Consider the following 21,869-nt stretch of genomic DNA (forward strand, 5'->3'; position numbering starts at 1 on the left):
CACCGCCCCCACCTGCCCGCCGCCGCCCGAGCGTGCTGAAGTAGTTTTTCCCTTCCCGGAAGGAAAAAAGGTATTTTGCATTTTAGTATGTTTTACCATGTGCCACAAACAATCACACCGAGTCAAGAGCGATGGGTGTGCACGTGGGAAGGGCATCTAAGCCCCCAGCCTAAAGGCGTTACCTTTCAAGCGTTTTTGTGCTTGTGTGTGCGCTCGCGAGTGCGTGTAGGGGTAGCGGGAAAAAAACGCCAGGACGGGCTTGTAGGGGAGTACGGGCAGGGGCTGGGAGGGACAAAGTTGGAATTGCCGCAGAAGACCGGTAACACCTCTCTCTCCAGGTCCCCAGTTAAAGCAGTATTTTAACAAAGAGATTTTTTTTTTCAAGTTCAGAAAAAAACCGTATTGGGTGGGTGGGTGGTGGGGAGGTGGAGGAGGGAGTTGATAATGTAACATGCACGTTGTCAGACTGAAAATTGAGTACCTGAGGTTTGGATCTGGAGACCGAAGAACAGCTCAGAGTCCGTGTTCAGACGGAGGGGGAGGAGGAGGGTGGAGAAGGGTGGGTGTAGGGGCGAGGAGAAGGAGCGAAAGCCGCGAGAGGCTCGGCTAAGAAAGCAGCCCGGGGTAGCTGGATCCTCCAGCCTCCAATTCCGAGGTGCAAGGACCCTCCCCGCCCTCCTCCCGGGCTACACCCCGGCTCCAAGCCACTTGCTCGGCCAGGCGCACAGGGCCAGACCGTCCCGTGTCCCCCGGCCGTGCGCCGTGTAACTGACTGGCACACAGAGCGCGCTCACCGATCTTGGCTTGCTCGCGGTAGCTCTTTTCGTTGAGGCAAACCCCGCGGCCGTGCAGCAGGGCGTGCAGCGGCTTCTCCTCGTCCTGCCGGGGGAGGCAGCGCAGCCCCTGGGCGCAGCGCTCAGTGTAGACGCCGCATGACTGCCCCTCGGCCAGGGCGCAAGTCATGCAGCAACCGCAGCCCGGCTCTTTGACCAGCTCGCAGCCCAGGGGGCTGGGGGGGCACATGGAGAGGGCTTTCTCGTCGCAGGGCTCGCAGTGCACGAAGGAGCCCAGGCCCTGGGCCGGCCCCGCACAGGAGGCCAGCAGCAGGAGGACCGCGGTGAGCACCATCTTCTCCGAGTCTTCCCCTTTACCTTGGGGCGGGGCACGAGAGCGAGAGTGTAGGGAGAAAGGGGCCAAGAGGGCGCCCGGATAAATTAAAAAAAAATTTTTTTTCTGGCAGGTAGAGCAGGTGCCCTCCCCCAGACCAATTGCAAAACGTAGGGAGAGATGGAGGGCTGCGTTGCGTGCAAGCAAGTCCCAACTGCAAGGATTAAAGGACTTGCAACAGGTTGGGGGGAAAAGAGAAGCGCCAGGTGCACGCGGAGGGAGTGGAAGCCTGAGGAACAACCCCCCCGGGCCGACCTGCTCAGAATTACAGGGAGGAAAAAGCCAAAAATTGTTCACCCCAAAGCAACCACCGGAATAATGAGCTCGGAGGCTGTGGAGGAGAAGGGGGTGGGGGTGGGGGGAGAAAAAAGGGTCTGTCTTGAAAAATTTTTGTTTAAAATCTAAAATGCACCCTGTTCATTTCTAACCTTCGGCTGCTGCAGCGCGCGGCTGCCCAGGAACAGGTAAGAGGCGGCAGCGGTGGCCGCGAGAGTGGGGGAAAATGTTGAAATCAAGAAATTAAAAAAAAAAAAAAGCCCCAAATCCCAAACCCTAACACCTCTTTGCTCCCACTCTGCCACCACCTCTTCGAAATTCGCAGGTTCTGCGTGAAGCTCGAAGAAGGGTGCAAACGGAAGAGGGGGTAATTAAAAGGAGCAAAAAAAGAAAAAACCCACACCGATTTGCCCCTCTTTCCTAGCTCTTTTCCCCGGCAGAAGTTTCCAAAGAGACTACGGGCTCCGGTGGAGCAGGCGCTTTTAAATAGACGGCCCCTGGCCGCCAGCCAGTTTGTAGCTGCTATTTGAGCTCCCCAACACCCAGCCCAGGCGAGGATGCCAAGGAGCTTTGCAGTACAAACTCACACGGGGTGGGGGTGGGGAGAGGCCTTCTAGACACACGGGGGCTCCCCTGCGCTCCCGGAACAGTGCCCCCCTCCCCCCGGAATGTAAGAAAGGGGCTTGGGGGACAGGGCTGGGCGGCCTACAACGGGGGGGGGGCGAGTGGAAGGGAGAATCGAGGAGCTGATGGACACAATGAAGAGTAACTCGGTCTCCCCCTCCCTCCCACCCCTTAACTAGCCAAGGCCCAGGCTGCAGGGAGAAGCATTTTCTTATTAGCTAAGTGGATATATACAGTGCCCAAGAAATTCTCCCCGAGCTTTGGGAAACGGCTGTCTGCTAGTGTCTAAGTAACTATGTGAGGGGTGTGTGTGTGTTTTGTTTGAAGGGGAGTGTTAGTGTAGGATGGCTAGCTGAGGGTAGTGAACTGAATTAAAAAGAAAAAAAAAGAAAAGCAAAACTGGATTTTCCCCCTTAAAAGTTCAGGGAAGGGGATTTAATTAAGAGCATTTCTCTTGCCTGTGGAGTGTGGAGTGACTGTCTTTGGTCATATGATCAAGAGGTGGCCACTTTCCTTCAGCTCCATTGTTGGCCCAGGGAAGGTGTGTGTGTGTGTGTGTGTGTGTGTATATGTGTGTATGCATACACGCCTGAGCGCTTGCTCAAGCTTGTGGGTATCTATGTTGTGTGTACTTGTGGAAAGTGATATCCTTTCAACAGCATTGTAGGGACCAATGAGTTATGGAGACTAGCACTTTCCAGGAGATGCTAAGTCTGAAAATCTTGCTTGCTGACCAAACATGTCCTGGTGTGGGGTGTTTGGATGCAAGGCAGGCAGATTGGAGTGATACTTTCCCTTCACATTCTTTTACTGGAGCAGTTCTGTTGGATAGGGCCACATCTCCGGAGGGAATGGGTGCCAGACCAGAGGAGCACCTTGTTACAGGGTTCACTGGCAGGCACAGGTATCACTCAGGACTGAGAGCTGACGGGGCCATAGGACTTGCTCTGAAGAGATCCTGACCAGGGACATTCTAATTTTATTTGAAACCTCAGGCAACCTCTTCAAACACTGTTGGATCCCTTCTTTCCTTAGTAAAATGAAAGAAAGCTAAAGTCTTGAAGGAGGGGAGGTGGCGATTTCCCTTTGTTTCTGAAATCCACACGGCTGGGCTGCGGACTTCACAGCCGGATCAGAGAGAAATGACTCGTCCTTGCTGCTGGGTTTGGGAGGACCTGGGGTGGGATTCAGCCCTTTTACATTTCCTTCCTCTCTTTAGAAGTGCTCTCACTTTCCTTTGGAAAAAGGGGCTGCATTTCATGAAGTTTGCCACTAGACTGCACCCTTATCTATGATAAGAATTCTTTCCGTAGGACTGCTTTTGAGAAACGATTTCTCCTGCGGGTTTGGCTCAGGAGCTCCTCACTGTAGGCTGTTAACATTCCCAGATCCTGATCTTTCGACTTGCTTATCTATTTGCTGAAAGGCACATTTTAAAAGAAGGCTAAAGCTGAAAGTTGTGCTTGTGTTTGGATTGCTGGAGGGGTTTTGAGGGGTTTTTAGGTGTTGGCTGGGAGAGGGGGGAGGGGTTGTGTGTAGTGAAAAAAACAAACCAACCCCGAACAATTCCCCCCACCCAAACTGAAAGACCTGTTTGCAGCGCCTCTCCCCTCCATCTGGGGGCTTGGAAAGGTAGGGGGAGAATTAACGTTCAAAAATTCAGCTGAAATATTTCAGGAACCAGGGAGATCATGTTATTTTCCCTTTTGTGTCAAGTTGAGACTAGAAGAGTGGCCCGACAGTGTGTGGTGTGTGTTCTAACCCCTGCTCGTATTCCGGCACCAGCCCAGCAGCAAAGCTGACTCCAAGCACACTGGTAGCATTTCAGATGAATGGGGAAATTGTGGTGCTCCTTCCAGAGAAACATGAGTTGCTAGTTCCAGCCACCCTCTATTCTGAGAGAGACGGCCTCCAGTGACACGTCTTTTTGTCTAGCCGACTTCCAGTGGCTGGAAAATAAAATGTGTGAGGACAGGTAGAAGGAAGAGGGGGATGATTCATGGAGAAGACGAAAAGCCTGTGGAGAGAAGGAGGAGGAGGTGGTAGCTGGGGCCGGGCCTTGGGGTAGGGTGCAGGGGGCCGTGGAGAGCCCATAATCTGCAGCTCTGTAAATGTTAAGTGAACATTCCCGCGTGTCTGCTTAGAAATGAGCTTAAGTCAGGAGGGATTGAGGGCTGGTAGGACAGAGCTGCTCTTCCAGGGACCTCAGGTAGGCTTCTGAAAACACAAAAGAAAGAATTCTCAGTAGCCTGGGGCTGTCTACAGTGGTTTGGTCCAAAGACAGGGCTGGCCAGATGGGCTTGTTTGCAAGAGTCCATAGGTCACATAAGATAGTGGAGAAGTTCTGGTACGAGAAGTAGGATTATGGGGTGTGCCTATGGGCTTCTCTTGATTCTGTTTCCCTCCTCTCCTCCACTCTGTAGACCGAGATCTGTTCACAGCCACCTTTCGAAGATTGCTTCTGGGGAAAAAAAAATAGTTTGCATCAATGAATTTAGTTAGGAGGGGCTCATTTATTCCTGCCAGATGCAAATGTCAGAGGCCAGGTTCCCTTCCCTCCTTTATTGCTGACTTGCTTTACCTGCCATGAGCTTCCCAACTCTGCTTCCCACCCTGGCATGTCCGAGTTTTGATGCCTTTCAACCACATTTTTCTTGGAGAAGTAAGAAGTTAACTATCATCCACTTGTGTCTCATCCCCTAGAGATCGCACCTCCCCATTCCTTATTTAAAAAACTAACTGCATATCAAGACCGAGTCTGAAGAAACGCACCTGGGTAAAAAATTTATGCCTTTATATGGACAGCTTTTCAAAGGGTGGCTAACGTCTTTGTTTTATAAAGCTTGATCATTTTCTGTTGAGTTTCTAAGTGATTTTCAAGGTGAAGGTGACTCCTGATAACATGGTTTGGGAGAGCTGCACTTTTAATAGGACATAAAGTATCATGGGTTCCTCTGGTTGGAAGGGAACAATGTCAGTTAAGGGTCTTGTCTTCATTCTTTTCCTTTGCATTACCGCCCTCACTGCCTTAGACAGACTTGCTGAAACCATTCCTTACAGTGAGTAATTACTGTGTGTTAAATATCTTATGAGATTGACATCAGTCCCTTTCCCAGAAACCAACAGACATCGCGCATACTGATGCTGCCACTTGATCTTAGTCTGAAACTAAGGTATGGTCACCTTTAAGAAATGAAGCACCTGGTCACTCCAGTCCCTTCCCAGATCAGGGAAGTTCAGCAAGACTGAGGTCTCTGCAGAATAGCTCAAGGCAGCTCTGTTGTAGTGACAGGGCTGAAGGCTAGGTGGCAGAATAGATACATCATTTCAAACACGCCTCCTCTCTCCAAGGGAAAGAAGCCGAGCTGGTGAAGTCTTCAGCAACGGGGGTGGGGGCTGCAGGGGAGCAAAGGCACTGATGGAGGGCCACATCAATGCCCTGTGGGTCCTCTGTACATCACCCCAGCCTTGGCACTCCCTTTGCCATGACAGCACTGATCCAGTGCAGGTGGGACACCTTCCAAGTCCCACCAGCAGCTATATTCGTGATCACTGTACCTTGGAGACAGGTACGGCCAGGTCAGAACTTGATTACTTTGGGTTCATCAAAGAATACCCTAAAGCTTCTCTGAAGAATAATTAAAATATGACCTTCAGCCAAAGTGCATAAAAAACGTCCTCTAAAAATTTTTAAATGTTAATTATGGTATATTTCAACCCTTCAAAGAGCAGAAGGTAGTGTAACAGATAGCCTCGACTCACCAGCACATTTAACAGTTACCATGTTGCCATGCTTGTTTGAGATTTTGTTAAACCATGCTCTGCAGAGAACAGCTCCTCCTCCCCCGCCCCCACCGCCCCTGCGCCCCCCCCTTCAGCCCCTGCCTCTTTCCTCTGCAGGGGTAATCACTCTTTTGAAGGAGCTTTGTATCCTTTTTGCACAGTGTTTTTCTAGGTTTTGCACGAAGTTTCTTACAGAACAGAATTAGAACGATTTTGAGGGTGAAACCACGAGCTACTTAGATGTAATTTTGTAGTGGTGCTTGTTATGGTGGCAGTTTAACTACAGTCCACACTGACCCTGGGGCTGACTTCTGATGGAGCTGGTGCCAAGTATGACTCAGAGTGACTTATATTTCTATGTGAGCAATATACAAGTTAATAGTTTTAAGAATTGATGTTGAGAAGGCTTCTGGAACCATTCCAGAGAGATATGGCAGAAGAGGGACGGCTCCATAAATACGGTTTCTGGTTGGAGGCCTTCTTGGATCATGGGATCTGACATGTTTGTACAATGGACAGCCTTAGAGGTGTGTTTGAATTTTGGAAAAATGAGATTAACCAGAAAAAGTGATCTGTTGTGATTAAAAAGAAACAGTGTTGGTAGATTCAGATCTGGGAGGGAGGGGGTTGGGCTATGCAGGGAAAGATGGAATCACATGGGATGGGGGAGAGAGGGAGTATGTTAACTGCTTGAAGCAGATGCAGTTGAGCTGTGAAAAGGCCAAATGAAACCACAGTGCATGGCTGGAATCTAGGTTCCATTACAATTCAAGGAAAAAAACCATAAGAGCTAGCTTACCACCACTAGCCCATAAGGCACATTTGTGTGATTTAGAAAAAGATACCCTTCCTCAAGGCACTTTGCATTTATTTGTCAGAAAATTGTTATGAAATACAGACTTTGTTAGAGCAAGAAACTTTTACTCCCCCTTCCAGGAAATTGTCATAATAAATGTGCCTATCTATGATGCCTGCTGTAAATAGTACCACTCAGACGGGACTCTTACTGTGCAGTACACAACCTGAGCAACTATATGGGGTGGCACTGGTTGGAAAAGTTGAGCCTGGTTTCCAAACCATTAGGAAAGACTGTTTTTCTACTAGTGTGGAAAGGTTTGGTCCAGTAACATGGTTTGATCCATTGCCAGAGTTGAGGAATGGGCTTGAGCCACTTCAAAGCAGCAAACTCTGGCTGACTGTTCTCAGCTGGGCCGATCCACACCTTTGTGCCATTCCTTAGAGAAACCATGCCTTTCCATGCTCCCATGTCTTTGCACAAACTGTTTGTGCTGACGAGAATGCTTTTCCCCTCTGTTCTGACTAGTGAACTAGTCATTCCTAAAGATCCAAATTAAATCACATCCACTTTGACAGATCTCTTCAACTCACGTGTATGATTCCTAAAGACACCTAGCTAGCTACGTAGCAGCATTTATCGTACGTGGTCCTCTTGTGTCCTCACCAGTAAAATGGGGGGGGAGTGGAGACTTATTTCCTACTCTGTAGGGTTGTTTTGAGCCTTGAACAAGGCCGTCTCTGAAAGCCTCGTTAGTGCTTACTCAGTATGGCCTATGAGACCTAATCTTTCCCTTTAGACAGAATGTTTTGAAGGACCTAAGGTCTTACTCATCTTTATCTTATTTCCACTTTTCCTTCTTTCCTTACATCTTGGCCAGGAGCCCCCAAGACAGTTCCTAGCACAGAAGGCCCTTACTAACTTACTCTTGAATGAAAAACATTTACTGACCTCTAATTATTCCATCATTTTTCTTTTTTTTTTTAATGATTTTTTTTATTATATTATGTTAATCACCATACAGTACATCCCCGGATTCCGATGTAAAGTTCGATATTCCAGCATTTTTCTAATCACCTAGTTCTATTTCTGCATCATTCTGACTGTTGGTAATGTCCATGCTGATGTGTTTCTATTTTGTCCCTTTATATACTAGGCTGGTCAACACTTTGTGTCTCAAATATGAATCATTTAAATAACAGTATTTTAAAATCTTCTAAAATAACAGTAAATTCCAATATACTCCTTTTGTTGGACTTAAAATATGTTAATTATAGTGTAAGCCAAATATGTACATATTAAGGCGTAAACTCCATAAGCTTTTCTTACTGTAAAATCTGACAAATATGTAAATGAGCACAATCAAAACTGCAAACCCAACAAAACACAAAATGATACCATTAATTTAGTGTGTGGATGTTTAGTTGATGTTTTGCTGAGAAGAAATCACTCATGTCATGATTATGGTTTAACTATTACAGTGCAGGTTTTGTGAGCTTGGCATGTACACATTTGATGTCCTGTTTGCCGATTTAATTCTCTCACTATTTTTTTTAAAAGCTACAGTGGAGTCATGGCTTATGTAGTGGTTAAAGTCAGCTTGAAATACAAAAATCGAGTATAATCAAAATTCCCTGTGAGAACCCCTTCAATCACTTGCAAAACAAAATGGCCCCACTACGTCTTGACTTTCATGACACAACATCGGGTCCCCTGACTCAGCTCCGGTGGGTTGTCTCAGGGTCAGGCCCACATCCACTCTTGAGCCCAGTGACAGTGAACATGGTGCCACTTGGCTCTCATGCCTTTGAAGATGGGGCGTGTATTCTAGAGTTGTGTGCATGGCTGGCCGACGTGAGGAGTCTGCACATAGCTGAATGACCAGCCTTGGACGAAAACACGTATCAAGCAAATATAAAGAACAGGAATAGGGGCGCCTGGGTGGCTCAGTTCGTTAAGCATCGGCTCTTGGTTTTGGCTCAAGTCATGATCTCAGGGGCCTGGGATCCAGCCCCGCATTTGCGGGGAGTCTGCTTGGGATTCTCTCCACCTCTCCCTCTTCCCCTCCCTCCCCCTCATGCTCGCTCCCTCTCTCTCTTTCTCAAAAAAAAAAAAAAAGAATAGAACGTGAACAGGCTGTAATATGATGGTGGGGAGGTGTGTGTGGGAGTCACATGCAGAGATGACATGAGGCCAAGAGAGGGGGGTTACCGATTTGCTGGTAAACGCAGGTGCTGGTAAACCCATACAGCATGAATATCACGACTCACTAGACTTTTCCATTTGTATACACTTAGAGCAGGTGAAGGCACCAATGCGGCCCCCAAGCAGGGCAGGGAAGCATCTTCACCATATGCCAACCAAAGAGACGACATCTATTTGGAACAAGGATTACGAGGCTAAGGGGAGAGATGTGGAGTTTACCCAGTTAGGGGACACTGGGCATAGAGGACAGGTTTCCCTGAGCCCCATGCTTTGTTCTCATTTTTGTTTTGATGATGACTTTATTTTTATGAATTTTTAAGTTTTTTTAAAATTCCAGGATAGTTAACATACAGCGTTATAGGTGTACAGTATAGTGATTCAGCAGTTCCAAACATCACGCAGCCTGAGCCCCAAGCTTTGAACACCACTGTCCCTTCAGATTAAAGCAGCTCAACCTTGAACCAGTTACTAAACCTTCTCCGGGCTCAATTTATTCCTCCGTAAAATGGGCCATGGGACCTACCAGTGGGTTGGCACGATAGTTAAATGAGATCATCTCTAAATCACTTAGCACGGCACCATTCTGTAGTGTATTAATTTGCTAGGGCTGCTGTGACAAAGTCCCCAAATGACAGAAGTTGATGGTCTCACCATTCAGGAGGCCAGGAGCTCAAGATCAAGGTATTAGCAGGGCCCGACCCCCTTGGAAGTTGCCAGGGAAGGATCTGTTCCAGGCTTCTCTGGTAGCTGCTGGTAGTTCCTTGGCTTGTGGCAGCCTGACTGCAGTCTGCACACGACATACCCCCATGTGTGTGTCTGTGTCCAAATTTCCCTTTTTAAAAGGACCCCAGTCATATTGGATTAGGGGCCGCTCTACTCCAGGATGACCTCGTCTTAACTGATTACACCTGCGATGGATGGCCCTCTCTGCAAATACATTCAAGTTGTGAGGGACTTGGGGTTAGCCCTTCAACATATGAGTTTGGGGGGGGGACATTATTCAACCTTTACCACATAGAAACACTCAAGTGGTAGTTATTAGTCACAATACCTTCTCCGAACACCTTTTCATGGGGTATTTTTTTTATATAAAATTTTTTTTAAGATTTTATTCATTTATTTGACAGAAAGAGACAGCCAGTGAGAGAGGGAACACAAGCAGGGGGAGTGGGAGAGGAAGAAGCAGGCTCCCAGCGGAGGAGCCCAACGTGGGGCTCGATCCCAGGAACCTGGGATCACGCTCTGAGCCGAAGGCAGATGCCCAATGACTGAGCCACCCAGGCGCCCCATCATGGGGTATTTCTTAAAGCCAGGTCTGCGTCTCTGTTCTCATTGTCTTTCCAGGCCTTGATTGTGTCTAGAAAGAACGTGCCCCGGGAGCAGGTGATCGATCTGTGGGGCTCAGTACTGTGCTGTCCAGGGTCTAGGGCAGCAGTAGGCACCTAGCAGACCCAGGGGTTGCTTGTGGGTAAATGAATGAGGTCTGTTTCTCTCTTCCTTTCTATTTATTGATTTTTTTTTTATTTCTCAGTAGCCAGCCTCTCTCCTCAGTTACCTTTTCTAGATTGCCGAAGTATTAAAGGCAAAAGTCGTGAAACCAAACAAATTTTAATTTCCTTTGTTGATAATTATTAAATCCTCCATAGTCACTTGCTCCCTGCAGCCAGTGAGAAACCCAGCCAGATGGCAGAGGGCAGCGGGGGTGTTGGTGGGGGTAAGAGGTGGAGGTACCTGTGTTGGAGACAGCCAGAGCCCACTCTGGACCCTTCCTGGGGCTTGGCTTTGGCCAGGGCTGGGGGTTTGGAATGCATTGGACCCAACACCGAGTGGGAAGAAGTCAGTGAGGTCAGTATTGGCTCTGTTGGTTGAAAGTCAAAATGAAGAGCCACAGGCCTGGAAAGGTACAGGGGCTTTATCAGGTCCTCGGAAAGGTGTGAAGGATGCCTCCTTCGCCTGATGCAATGACTCTGTGTCCACAGACCACCAGTGCAGGCCCCAAAGGTGTGGCCCCTGTATCAGCTGGCTCCTCTTCTGAAAACATGTCAGGAGTTGGGTGAGTCCTGAACTCAGGCAGGAACTGGAGTGTGAAACATAGACAGAAAATGCTATATTTTAGAGACCCAGAGATGAACTGTCATAGGCTAAGAAGCTCTGAGGTGGTGTCCGGACTCAATCCCCCACTCCCCCTGGCCCCGAAGAGAAAGGAGTGAAAACGCACTAATAAAGTGCTGGCATCGTGGAGGTCCCTATGTATCCGTCTGTCTACTCAGCTGTTCCCTCACGGCTGCAGAACTTGTGTCGCAAATGCACACAGCCCTTGGCCAGAGGCAGGAAGGATCCAGGCCGCCTGGGGGCTGGAGAGAATCATGGGTTCAAGAGGGTCAATAGCAAAGTAGCAATTCAGTTTCAGCCTATGGGTACCATTTGGGGCCAACTAAAACTGTGGGCTCACCCTCCCTGACTTTTTTTTTTCTATTAAAGATTTAACTAGTTATTTAACTTTATTTAAAAGCACTTTTATTGTGTAGAATCTCAAACATACACAAAAGTAGACAGAGGAATGTAATAATCCCCATGAGCCCATCCCTCAGCCCAAACAACCATTATTCCACAGCCATCCTGCCCCAGATACATGGCTCTACGCACTCCCTCCATTTCTGACTGAATTTTAACCTACAGTGAAAATGTAAGTCTTCAGCTTTGGGTATGCTATCATATTGATGGAGGTTCTTTCTCACACCCTGAAAATTCACCCAAACATTCTCAAATGATTGAGTAGGAAGATAGGTGATTTTTTTCTATATTATGGAGCAAGAATTTGGTGACCGATAAGGGAATATTTGAGGAAAGTGGGCGCGTAGAAGATACATGACTTTGAGGTTCTAGAGTCTGGACATTTGAGAGGATGGGGTGGGAGGCAGATGATCTGAGCAGAGGAAGCACTGAAGAGAAGTGGGGAGAAGAAGATGGATAGGGTACGTCCAGGGGGATCTAGCCTGAGCACGGACAATACAGCAGGGCTGGGAAGAGCGGGGCTACTGGGAGAGATCTGGGGACCATCCACACAAATGTGATAATAAAGGTATGAACTCCCAGAAGGAAGGCTCTGTGCAGAAAAGAGCACTACGGTCTGGGCTTAGGGGGAGAAGTCAAGTTCTACCTGCAGTCTACTCCGTTTTGCAGGAAGGCCTCTGCTGCAGTGGTGCTGGGGGGAGGGAGGGCGGGCGGAGACACCTGTTTGATTTGATCTTGCTGAAGGAGGTCAAGAGCCAGTCATTATGTCAAGGTAGGAAGAGGTTGGGATGTTTGGCGAGAAATGAACATTTGAGACAGCTGGGATGGGCTGGAGGGGAGAGGGGACTGCTGGGAGACAGATGGGGCAGGGTGGGCACATGGCTGCTTGCCTACCCAGAAACCAAGTCCCTCTACCCACATAGAAAAGTATCTATTCCAGCTCTGAGAGAGAGAGAGAGAAACAGAGACAGAGAGGGTGTGTATGGGGAAGCATCTCTGCAGGTTTGAATTTCTAACTCTAGGGATCACCTAGACCCTTTCTTAAAGAAAGCTCACCCGATTACTTCAGGCTCGCCCTGGGATAATCTGTCTTTGAATTAGACTCAGTCGACTGCAAGTTAATTACATCTGGGAAGTCACTTCACCTTCGCCATATAAGGTACCACAATCACAGAAGTGATATCCCATCACCTTGGCCATATTCTAGTGGTTAAAAGCAAATTACATATCCCACCAGCACTTGGGGTTGGGGGGTGGATTTTATACAAGAACATGAGTCATTGGGGGTCATCTTAGAATTCTTCCCACCATGATGCTTGACAGGTCAATGACAGTTTTAAAAACTTTCATTTTATTTTATTTTTTAGGTCCATGGCATTTTTGTCCTCAGGTTGTCCACCAGTAAAGTAATAGGACTCTGAGTCCTTGTACCAGTGCTCAATCTCTTGCATAAACCCAGTTGTCAGGAGAGAAAAGATTTGAGAAAGGAAGAGACATGATGTTTTCCTGCTTCTCAAGTTCTGTAGTGTTTCCAAAAAAAAAAAAAAAAAAAGTCAAAGGAGGCTACCGGCCAGGGAACTCAAGACAGCAAACATTTAATGAGAACACTCTAGCACGAGGCGCTGTCCTTCACTGTGTTGCAAGGGACACAAAGATGAGTGTTTCTTTTCTTTTCTTTTTTTTTTTTTTTTAAGATTTTATTTATTTATTAGAGAGAGAGACAGCCAGCGAGAGAGGGAACATAAGCAGGGGGAGTGGGACAGGAAGAAGCAGGCTCGCAGTGGAGGAGCCTGATGTGGGGCTCGATCCCATAACGCTGGGATCACACCCTGAGCCGAAGGCAGATGCTTAACGACTGAGCCACCCAGGTGCCCCAAGATGAGTGTGTTTCTTGATTGCAGAGATCTTTATAGTTTTCTATGGGAGATCAGACGCGTGTAATTGATACAAAGTGGCCTAAAGGCCGTATCTTAGAAGATGTAGGAAGCAGACCACACCTTGATAATGGTGACCATAACCCACACACCCTGATAGAGGTCCTGTGGTTTCTGGTCACGTAAGCACTGCCTGTCTCTCTGATTGCCCTGGGTAGTATGCCCAACTCCGGGGAAGAACCCACAAAAACTCCATTAATGCCAGGCTATGCTTGGGCATTGGCTGACATCTGGTCAACCCCATAGTCATAAAGCTGCACAGACCTGCAATGCAGGAGAGACAGACTGCTTCAGTGAACAGTTGGGTTTTCCAGCTCTAACTTCCAGGGGTTATTCAAAGTGTCAAGCGTGTGAGAGGAGCGGAAGGCGTTCAAGAGAACTGACGAGGAGTGTTTTGGCTGGGAGTGGAATCTGCTCCCATCCCGAGGCTGGCCCAGCCCAGCCCACCTCACCCCCAAGTCTTTGAAGTGTGCTACCTGGATGGTGAGCTAAGCCATGCTTGGCAGGAGGGGAGGGAGGCTGTGTGGTCTGGCAAAGAGCAGAGCAGAGGGGCAGAGGGACCAAGCCTGAATCTGCAGCTGACTCATGGCATCTCTCGTGCCAGGCATTTCACCATTCAGTCCAGATGGAAAATGAGGAAAAGACCCAAATCAGGTTCTCACTGAGAAATCCAGATGCCTTTCAGGAGGATATACAGGGCGGTCCTCCTCTCTCTCTTGTCTCTGTTTCCGTTTCTGTAAGAATGTCTCTGTGTTTGTTTCTGGGTCTTTAGAGGTATGTGCTTCAGCTTTGGTCATTTCTCTTTGTTCCCCTTCCTCTTACTTTCTGTGTGGATCAGCTTCAGGACTTGATTTTGGCCTCAAACTCTGTTACTGTCTTCAGGTAGGATTGGGCAGAGCCCATTGTGTGGCCCCCGTCCCCCCTCCCCCCTGGCCTCTTTAGCTTCCTTTCCAGTTCAAGTGAGGTCTGGGTTTCTGGCGCATCTTCTGAGTGCTGTGTCTCGGCAAGCCTCTGCCCCCATCTTGACTATGGAAATGTTGGGGGTCGGGGGAATAGAAAAAGCTCTCAACCTGGCAAAGGCCTTGCAGGGCTCTGGTTCTGTCGGTTGCTGGAGCAACGGCAGGGTTTTTTTTGTTGTTTTTTTTCTAATAGGCACTTCTGGTAGAGGAACAAAGAACAACAACAACCAAAAAATCACTCCTTTAAAGTAAGTACTTTTCTATGGCCTTGGATTTCATTTTTCTTTGCTGCCCTTTGCCTCAGTCCTAAGATCCTCAGATAGGCCAGCCTTCTTCTACTCTTTTGTCCTTATTTACTCAGGAAAAACACATCATTTTTTCTCTTGGTCTTTCTGTCCCTTCCCATTCTTCCTCACTTGGGGTGATTTTGGGTGAAGAATCCCTTGCGTTGTCTACATTTAATTTGAGTCCTCTTACAGAGGAAGAACCTTGTTCTGTGGTTCATGGTGTCTACAAATGCACTAGTCAGGAGTCCTGCAGGCCTGGGTTGGACCACAGCATCTCCACCCATTAGCTGAGGGACCTGGTGAGTGACCTCTCTGAGCTTCAGTTTTCCTTGCCCGTAAAATGGGAATAATTAGTATTAGTCCACTGTGCAGAGTTGATGGGAATACTAACCAGGGTAACATATGCAAAATTCTTAGCATACTGCCCACTAAATTGAAGGCTTACTGATCTGAAGTCCCAGTTTATCATACTCATTGTGGATAAGGGAGAGTACGTCCTCTTTTAAAGATAGCCTTAGCTACCCCGTCAATGTATTATTCTTTCCCTTCTTACCAGGTACCCCGATGACTGTTCTGCCTCTGCTCATGGGTAGTGAGGCTCACTGCCTTGAACCCTCCCTGCCCTATCACAGCGATTGACTCAGGAAAGGATGCCCGACCGCGTCAGGACTCATTCACCAGTGAGCTGGGCCCATTAGATCCTCTCTCATTAATGTGCGTGAAAGGCACATAAGGAAGAACCAGTTGGTCGTGGTCATGGGAGCTGATAAATCTTAGGAGACTAGGATACTGGGGCAACGAGATGAACAAATACTCAGCACCAGTGAGGAGGCTCTGCGACCAATAGGCAAGGAGACACATGAGAACGGCCCCGGTCACAAGGCCTTTTGGCTTTCTTGTTCCAGGATGCTATGATGTCTTCCCCATGAATCCGTGACAATCCTAATACCCTGTCAATAGCCCCTCTCTCCCCTTCAACGAGTCAGAGAGGGTTTCCATTCTTTGCAATCAAAAGAGCTTTCACTGAAACATCTCCATGGATTTTCTGACTGTGGGGGTGCTGTGCTGTCACAGAAGTGTTCTTCTGCCACCTTGGACAGTGTTGGGATTGTGTACTTTTATGGCATGTTGATTCCGCAAGAAGCTCCATGATAAGGGTTCATTATTTCGTCAGTTCTCATGAGCAGAGATCTTCCACTCTTAGCAAGCTCCTGAAGAGTCCAACATGGGTCCTCTTGCTGAAGGTGGAACCCTTCTTCCATCATTCTTTTTATTCCCTCTGGAGGCCTTGTAGCTCTTTCTTTTTCCTACAAATTGTGTGGGTTCTTGGAGATCTGAGATCTTCTTTCTGCATCCTAAAGACTCTGACTTTCTCAGGGGATATGTCCTGGAGATAGAAAATCTGTTTGAAAGCTTTAAACCATATCTTATCCTTGGAAGATGAATTATGTTTTAGAACTTGACCCTATCCTTCTGGGAATTCACCATATATTCACAGACATCATCTCTTTGGTCCTTCTGACAATATCTAGCTAGTTAAGTAAACCCATTCTACCAGCCTGGAGGTTGAAGCTCAGAGGAAGACTGGCTGGCAGTGTGGACCTCTGAGGCAAGTCAGCATTAGAAACCCGAGTAGAATACCTCCTTCCCCAACGATCACAGGCTCACTGCCAAGCTGCCAGCTAGAGACTTGAGCCTTGGGCAGAGCTCATTGCAGGGTGAGTCAAAAACATGAGGGAGTCTTGTCCACACGTGCCCAGCCAGAGAAAGGCCCCCAACGGAGAAGTTTCAAGGAGCCCTATCAGGGATTTGGGAGATCTTTACTCTTCTCCACAAGGAGAGAGAGCTCATCAAATTGGACAGGGTATAGCTTTCCAGATGACGAACAGGGGAAGGACTTAGAGATGGACTATCTCCATTGCCATGGTCACGTTTATGGAGTACAGGGTTAGGGGCCCTTCAAAATAGGCACAGAACTCATCTAGTCCTTTAACAATACATCTGCTAGGACAGCTCCACTGCCGTCCTGGACATCTCTGTGATGTTACCTTAGAAAGCAGCTAAGCCACTTCTTTGATTTTCTCTAGCACTTAGGAATTAAGCTCTTCACATGAACCAAGACTGTCAGCCTTTTCTTAATCCAAACCAGTATTGTCACGGAGGGAAAGTTTAGAATGAGAGTGATACTAACCTTTTGGGATACCAAACTCACATTTGACGAGCTTGAGCACCCCCACATCTCTAATCTTTGAGTCACTGACCATATTCCTGAGTGAGATCAGGGGGAAAGTAGATGGTAAAAGGCCTTCAGATAACCTGCTCCTCCCTGGATCCTCAATCTTGGTAATTTTTTTTTTTTTTTAAAGATTTTATTTATTTATTCGACAGAGATAGAGACAGCCAGCGAGAGAGGGAACACAAGCAGGGGGAGTGGGAGAGGAAAGAAGCAGGCTCATAGCAGAGGAGCCTGACGTGGGGCTCGATCCCATAACGCTGGGATCACGCCCTGAGCCGAAGACAGACGCTTAACCGCTCTGCCACCCAGGCGCCCCTCAATCTTGGTAATTTTCAGGTGATTATATGAAAATAAGGAGAAGTCACAAGAGATCAAATTTGATGTTTATGGTAGAGGGCCTGTGTGGGGCTAGGTGAGAGGGTTTCTGTGGGGACCTAAGGTAGGTGCTTTAGGGTGAGGGGTATTAGATAAAATATAGGATGACCAGTTAAATTAGAGTTTCAAATGAACAATGAAAAGATTTTAGTATAAGTATGTCCCATGCAATATTTGAGACATCTTTGTATTAAAATGTGTTGTTTCTCTGAAATTCAAATTTAACTGGGTGACCTATGTTTTTATTTTTACCTGATCACTCCACGTGGGGTGGGCCAAATCCCTGGCATCTCCAGGTTTGTGTGGAGGTGGTACACATACATGTTTGCATGTAGAAGCATGGGTATCAAAGCAAATAGGAAGAGTGTGTCTGTATTCTCAGGAGGAAACGATATCTAGTGCAGAAGTCATGTCAGTGGTTTTAGTTTTTAGCTTTTGAATGAGTCCAAAATAATTAATTTTCTATTTCCAAATATTTCCCAAGAACTTGGAGATCCTTGGAGTGTTCCGAAGGCCCTCGTGAAACTTGGGCAATTGGTCTCCTACACTGAATTTCCACACTAGGTCATTTGGAAGAACGAGCTAGCTGGGATTCTTAGAGTCGTGTGTGGATCTTTCCTTCCTCATTTTATCATTATTTAGAATTGTTCTCATTAAACTCCTCTTTATTCTCCTTGATGAGCCACTGGGGAGATGAAGTATGAAGACAGAAGCTGTAGGAGCTCAGGCACAGTTGGGGAAAAATAAATGGACTCTTCTTAGAGGTTCCAGCACAAGGAAGAGGGGCATCCAGCAAGGGCTTTGTGGGTGCGGTGAGAACAGACTCTGGGCTAGGACTCAGGGAAAGCTGGCAGGGGATGAGTCAGTCTGCGGCAGGTCTAGGAACGGAAGACTATACACAGCTGGCTCTGGGCTGTGCACAGGGAGTGGCAAGTGAGGGCTTTTAGCTCCAGGCTCGATCCTGGAGGAGGAAGGGGAGGGACGGGCAGCATTACAGGTTGCAACCAACTCCAAAGCATTGCCCAGAGCTTTTTGGTTGCCCTGGAATGGAGGGGTAAGCCCAATCACCAGGCTGGGGTGTCTGGATCTTTCTGTTCAAGAGAGATTTGCCAGTGTTTGATGCTAGCTGTCAGAGGACTTGGCCAGAGTTAAGTAGTGTTAAGTGCGGGACGGGGTGCGGGGGCGGGCTGGTCCCAGGTTTCTAGTCCTGGCAAGCTCTTCCTGAATGCCTGGGTAGGACATGCTCTCTGGAACCAGTTGCTCCTGTGACAGCCAATGGGGTCATCTGGCCCTCTCCTTGGTGACCTCCTCTGGGGATACACTGGTCCCAGCTCTACTACCGGGGAGCATACACCCTGTCTCAGCATAGGGCCACCTAGGCCACTGGGTGGCTGTTCGGCCCCACCGGCGTCTCACTTCCCAGACCCAGACCAACACACCTGGTTGCAGATCCTGGAAAACTTGGGTTTGGTCAAGCTGGAGACTCAACCTGTTAGTGCAGGTGGAGGACAGGATCCCTGCGGGCTTCCCTGCGCCTCTGAGTTCCTGGCCAAAGCAGGCACTAGTCAGTTTTCTGCAGACCCTGCCAAGAAGTTCCCTTCTCTTCACCACATCTTTGACTCCCATTTAACTGAGGACCAGAGAAAAACCAAGACATCCCTTTGGCCTCAGTTTCATCATCTGTAAAGTGGGTGGTACCTCATCCATTCCCTAGTCTCGAACTAGGGCCTCCCTTCTTGAAGCCTACGGTGATGGAGTTTAGGTGTAGAGTAAGAATCTCTTTGCAAAGGCTCTTGGGATTGCCCTTCACATATCCGTTTTCTTAAATCTTGAGATTCCTGAAGATCTTGAGATACGATCCTTGGGAATGGCAAGGGTTTACTGTACAGCAAACTGTGGATGAAGTGCTATCTCTAGTTGCTGGGGTAATGGATGATCTTAAGTGTTTGTATCTTTTGCATGAGAATTTATTGACTTGTACAGAGAGAAATAAACGTTACCTTTGAAGGCTGTCTTGAGAGGGAGCAGTACAGACTCCCCTTTGTTACCCCTTTTGTGAACGATGCTGACAGGTGAGCAGATTTTTTGGTAAGGAGGCAGGGATTCGATTCGATGACCTCTGGAAGGCCCTTCCAGCGGAAGAGTCTCTGCTCAGTGCACCCAGCCCAGTCATACCTCTCTGCAGGATCACGTGGCCAGGAGCCTGAGCCGGGGGAAGAAGAGGAGAGAGACCGGGGAAGGAGGAATAGGGGAGGGGGAGAAAGGAGAGCAAGAGAGCGAACCACACTGTCATGGAAAGCTTGAACCTTCCCTTTCAACCTTTCTCTTGTAATTAGCCCGTGCAGCTGGAGGGGAAGACGTTTTGGTGAGTTGCAACTTGTTGGAATCCAGTCCTCAGGATGTGTAGGGCTGGCTCAGTGTTTGGGGAAAGCTCATTTCTCAGGTGGCTCCTCCTCCCCCCTCTGTCTGTCTTTTTATTTCAACTCCCCACCCAGAGGGCATTTGTGAAGGGTTGGAAACTTGCTGGTGTGCTGGCCAAGAAGCCTTCTGCCTCGGGCTGGCCTGGAGGTGCCGGGGAGGACCTGGTTGAAGCAGGATTCCCTCCGCCAGTGATCTGGGAGCCAATTTGGCAGAGGTCTTGGGGGACCAGTGCAGAGGGTCCTGAGGGAGGAGGGTGGGGGCCAGACCCCAGTAGGGCAAGTGCAGTCCGGTTGGTTCCTTCCAGGCAGGGATCCTCTCGTGGTCTCAGGGAGCACCGTACCGGCCTCTGCCTCCTCGCCACGTTGCAGGGTCCCTGGCCATCAAGGAGGGCGACTTCTGTGACTCTGGGTCCACAGGTAGTGTGCACGAGTGGCCTCCACAGTCAGATGGCTGGATGTCAATCCTGATGGTCTGCTTCCTCCTTGAGCAACTTGCAGCTAGTCACTTCATTAGTCTGTGTCTCCATTTCCTCCTCTGGCAAATGGGTATAAGGTAATACACTGCCTTCAGGAGGTTGCCCGGGACAGCCCCTGGCGCATGAGGAGCAGAGATAGAAGCTTCTATTATTACTGCTCCTGCAGGAGACCACGTGGGTTTTGCTGACGGACAGGGCATACCTGCCTTCCGGCCCCACCCAGAGCAAGGACTGAGGCTCCGTGCCAGCGAGAACTTGCAGCTGGAACTGGTAGTGTGGCCCCTGGAGGTGGAGGCACAGCCCACGAGGCTGCCTGGAGGCAGCTGCAGGGGCAGCAGAGGGCCCTGCGGGTATTGGGCAGGCGGGGCTCCTGCCGGGGTAATTGCTCCTCTCCTGCTTACCCAGTTGGCCGTGTCTGGCGCCAGCAAGAGCTCAGTGCCTTCACCGTCGCTCCTGAGCGGGGCAGCCAGGTGGGTGTCAGAGGTCACGGGGAAGCAGGAAGATTCTTCGGTGTCACCTGATTTTCCCTGGATGTGAGAGGCCTGGTCAATGAGCAGAGCCTTGGCTGCCCTTGACTGAGAGTCTGCACCGCGCCCCAGGCACTACCATCGATGGATGTCCCTTGTCGTCAGAGCTACCCTGCTGCAAAGAGGGATAGCCGTTCCTATGGCAGGGACGAGCCCCGATCCTGAGTGAATTTAAGCTACACACCCAAAGTCAGACTGCTTGGACGTGCCCCGCAAGGGCTGGAGTGAATTGTAGGATTCCAAAGCTTGGGCTCTTAATAATAGTAAGAGTAACTGATGCTAGTGGGGCCGCTGCTATATGGGTTATTTTACTGATGATTTTACACCAGCCACGGGGCAGTGTGTCCCTTCTAGACGGCGACCTTGTGGCTGGGGAGGTCAGACCAAACTTTTTTGATCGCCTTCCTTAGCACTGACTAGCCCCTTCCAAGTGGCCTGCCAGGCAAGCCTGCTCCCCAGAAACCCTTTGTTTATCACTCAGGGAGCCCGGGGAGGCCCACGACTCTCTGGTCTGCCCCACATGCCCCACAGGCACGGGCCTGGGGACCCCCAGCAGACCGCAAACTTATTAAGAGCCCCAGCTGCTCCTTGTCCGCCTGATACGTAGTAAAACTTAATAAATCCTTTCTAAATGGAACGGGCCTCTAATACGAGCTGACGTGTATCAATCACTTACTATATGCCTGTTGTGCAGAATAAAATGGTGCGATCGTCATAACAATCTCATAGGACAGATGACTCAAGCGAGGCTCCGGGAAGTGACACTGACGTTCGCGGTGTCACTAAGCAGCGAGTGGAAGAGCTTGCAGCTCCAGGTCCTGTGCTTGCTTTTCCTGATGAGCTGTCCGTGGCAAGCCCCTCATTAGGGCTCCTTCTTTTTTAATTTAAAAAAATTTTTTTATTATGTGACGTTAGTCACCATACAGTGCCTCATTAGTTTTTGATGTAGTGTTCCTTCTTTTCCCCTTCCTCTCATCTCCCCAAGGTTTCAAGAGATGGTTTTTCCTAGTCCCTTTCTCTGTCCCCTTTCTCAGGGGAGACAGAAGTTTGTGAAATGCCCACCTTGGAGCAGGCCCTTGGAGGGCATCAGGAACCGGCCCGCACAATTTTCCTTCTTGTCAAGCGAAAGGCGCTTTATTGGTTTACTTATTTTTAGGATTAAGTTTTTGATTTTAAGGCCAGTAAACATACGGGGTTATGTTAGCGTCAGGTGTGATTCAACACTTCCATGCATGACTCCGAGTTCACTGTGACAAGTATATGCTTAATCCCCACCCCGCGTCCCCCATC

At 48.7% G+C, this 21,869-nt stretch overlaps 1 protein-coding gene and 1 long non-coding RNA gene across 3 annotated transcripts in view; one reads left to right on the forward strand and one right to left on the reverse strand.

The window, feature by feature from the left end:
* The window catches only part of IGFBP5 (insulin like growth factor binding protein 5), an 18,920-nt gene extending 17,013 nt beyond the window's left edge, over positions 1-1,907 (reverse strand). The window contains exon 1 of the mRNA XM_002913676.4: positions 795-1,907. Coding sequence (XP_002913722.1) covers positions 795-1,128 — 334 coding nt within the window. The 5' untranslated portion in view covers positions 1,129-1,907. The remainder of the gene's footprint in view (positions 1-794) is intronic.
* Positions 2-21,869, forward strand: part of LOC117801136 — a 107,786-nt gene continuing 85,918 nt past the window's right edge. For both annotated transcript variants that reach the window (XR_004623622.1, XR_004623623.1), the window contains exon 1: positions 2-70. This is a non-coding gene — a long non-coding RNA (uncharacterized LOC117801136). The remainder of the gene's footprint in view (positions 71-21,869) is intronic.

The sequence above is a fragment of the Ailuropoda melanoleuca genome, chromosome 2, assembly GCF_002007445.2.
Source record: "Ailuropoda melanoleuca isolate Jingjing chromosome 2, ASM200744v2, whole genome shotgun sequence".
Lineage (NCBI taxonomy): Eukaryota > Metazoa > Chordata > Mammalia > Carnivora > Ursidae > Ailuropoda > Ailuropoda melanoleuca.